Source organism: Kryptolebias marmoratus, linkage group LG22, assembly GCF_001649575.2.
Source record: "Kryptolebias marmoratus isolate JLee-2015 linkage group LG22, ASM164957v2, whole genome shotgun sequence".
Lineage (NCBI taxonomy): Eukaryota > Metazoa > Chordata > Actinopteri > Cyprinodontiformes > Rivulidae > Kryptolebias > Kryptolebias marmoratus.
Window position 1 is genome coordinate 12,338,577 of NC_051451.1, and position 1,112 is coordinate 12,339,688.

Consider the following 1,112-nt stretch of genomic DNA (forward strand, 5'->3'; position numbering starts at 1 on the left):
CAGAGAGTCAGAGGACGGAGAAGAAGGAGTTGGAAGGTGACGATGAAAAGCAGATGAGGAGCAGCAGAGAAGCATTTGTGAAGATCACACAGCACTTCCTGAGGAGGATGAAGCAGGAGAAGCTGGCTGACCGTCTGCAGAGCAGTAAGAGGATTTCGCTAAAGATTTAACCTGCTAGATTAATTTAACATTTACTGATGTCTCAAGAGCAACAGAGAGCCAAATACTCATTCTTTAAATTAATCAAGGTGTTTTGTGTACTGACTTAACCCTTGTCTTTAGTGTTAGAGAGGCAGATTTGACCCATTTAAGTGAGCCCAAAATACTCAAGAAACAATTGTTATCATTCATTATTGTTTTTCACATTATAGCTATATTACTATGTATTCATATCCATGTAAACACTGCCAAATGTAATTTTTGGCCCCATAGACCACTCGTATTAAAAAAACAAAACAAAACAGTTTAAATTCACTCATTATATTTCCCATAGTTAAGACAATGGGTGAATATATTATCTGAGTTTAACAGTTTAGTACTACTAATATTAGCACATCTACCAGACAAATTCCTCGTATTTTTTAACTTAACATTAATAATTATAGTGACATCTGTGGTGTATGGATTTATTTCAGGAAAAGGCCAAATGCCCTTTCTTTTTCATAAAAAAACTTTAACTTTAATAGTATTCTTTTAGGTCATATTTGCCACCCTAACACCAAAAATGTTACCTTTTCAGGATTTACTAAAATGGAAAACATTCTTATGTTGTGTTAAAATATTTGTTTCCAAGAATATCATGAAGCCTTGTTAAAATAAAAAAGCAAATGGTATTTTTTGCATACCTAAACTTAAAAACGTTTGACCCAAACACAATATAAGGGTTCAAACATACTGACATTCTCTATTTTGTGTTCACTCAGAACTTTTTACTGCAGTTTGTCAACGTAAACTTAAATCTTCTCTAAAGAAGAGGTTCCAGTGTGTGTTTGAGGGGATTGCTAAAGCAGGAAACCCAACTCTTCTGAATCAGATCTACACAGAGCTCTACATCACAGAGGGAGGGACTGGAGAGGTCAATGATGAACATGAGGTCAGACAGATTGAAACAG

At 35.0% G+C, this 1,112-nt stretch overlaps 1 protein-coding gene across 1 annotated transcript in view; it reads left to right on the forward strand.

Annotated features, from left to right (window-relative positions):
• Positions 1-1,112, forward strand: part of LOC108243373 (NACHT, LRR and PYD domains-containing protein 12-like) — a 13,203-nt gene that overhangs the window by 1,304 nt on the left and 10,787 nt on the right. Inside the window, exons 2-3 of the mRNA XM_025009187.2 lie at positions 6-144; positions 924-1,111. Of these exons, the coding sequence (XP_024864955.2) occupies positions 6-144; positions 924-1,111 (327 nt within the window). The remainder of the gene's footprint in view (positions 1-5; positions 145-923; position 1,112) is intronic.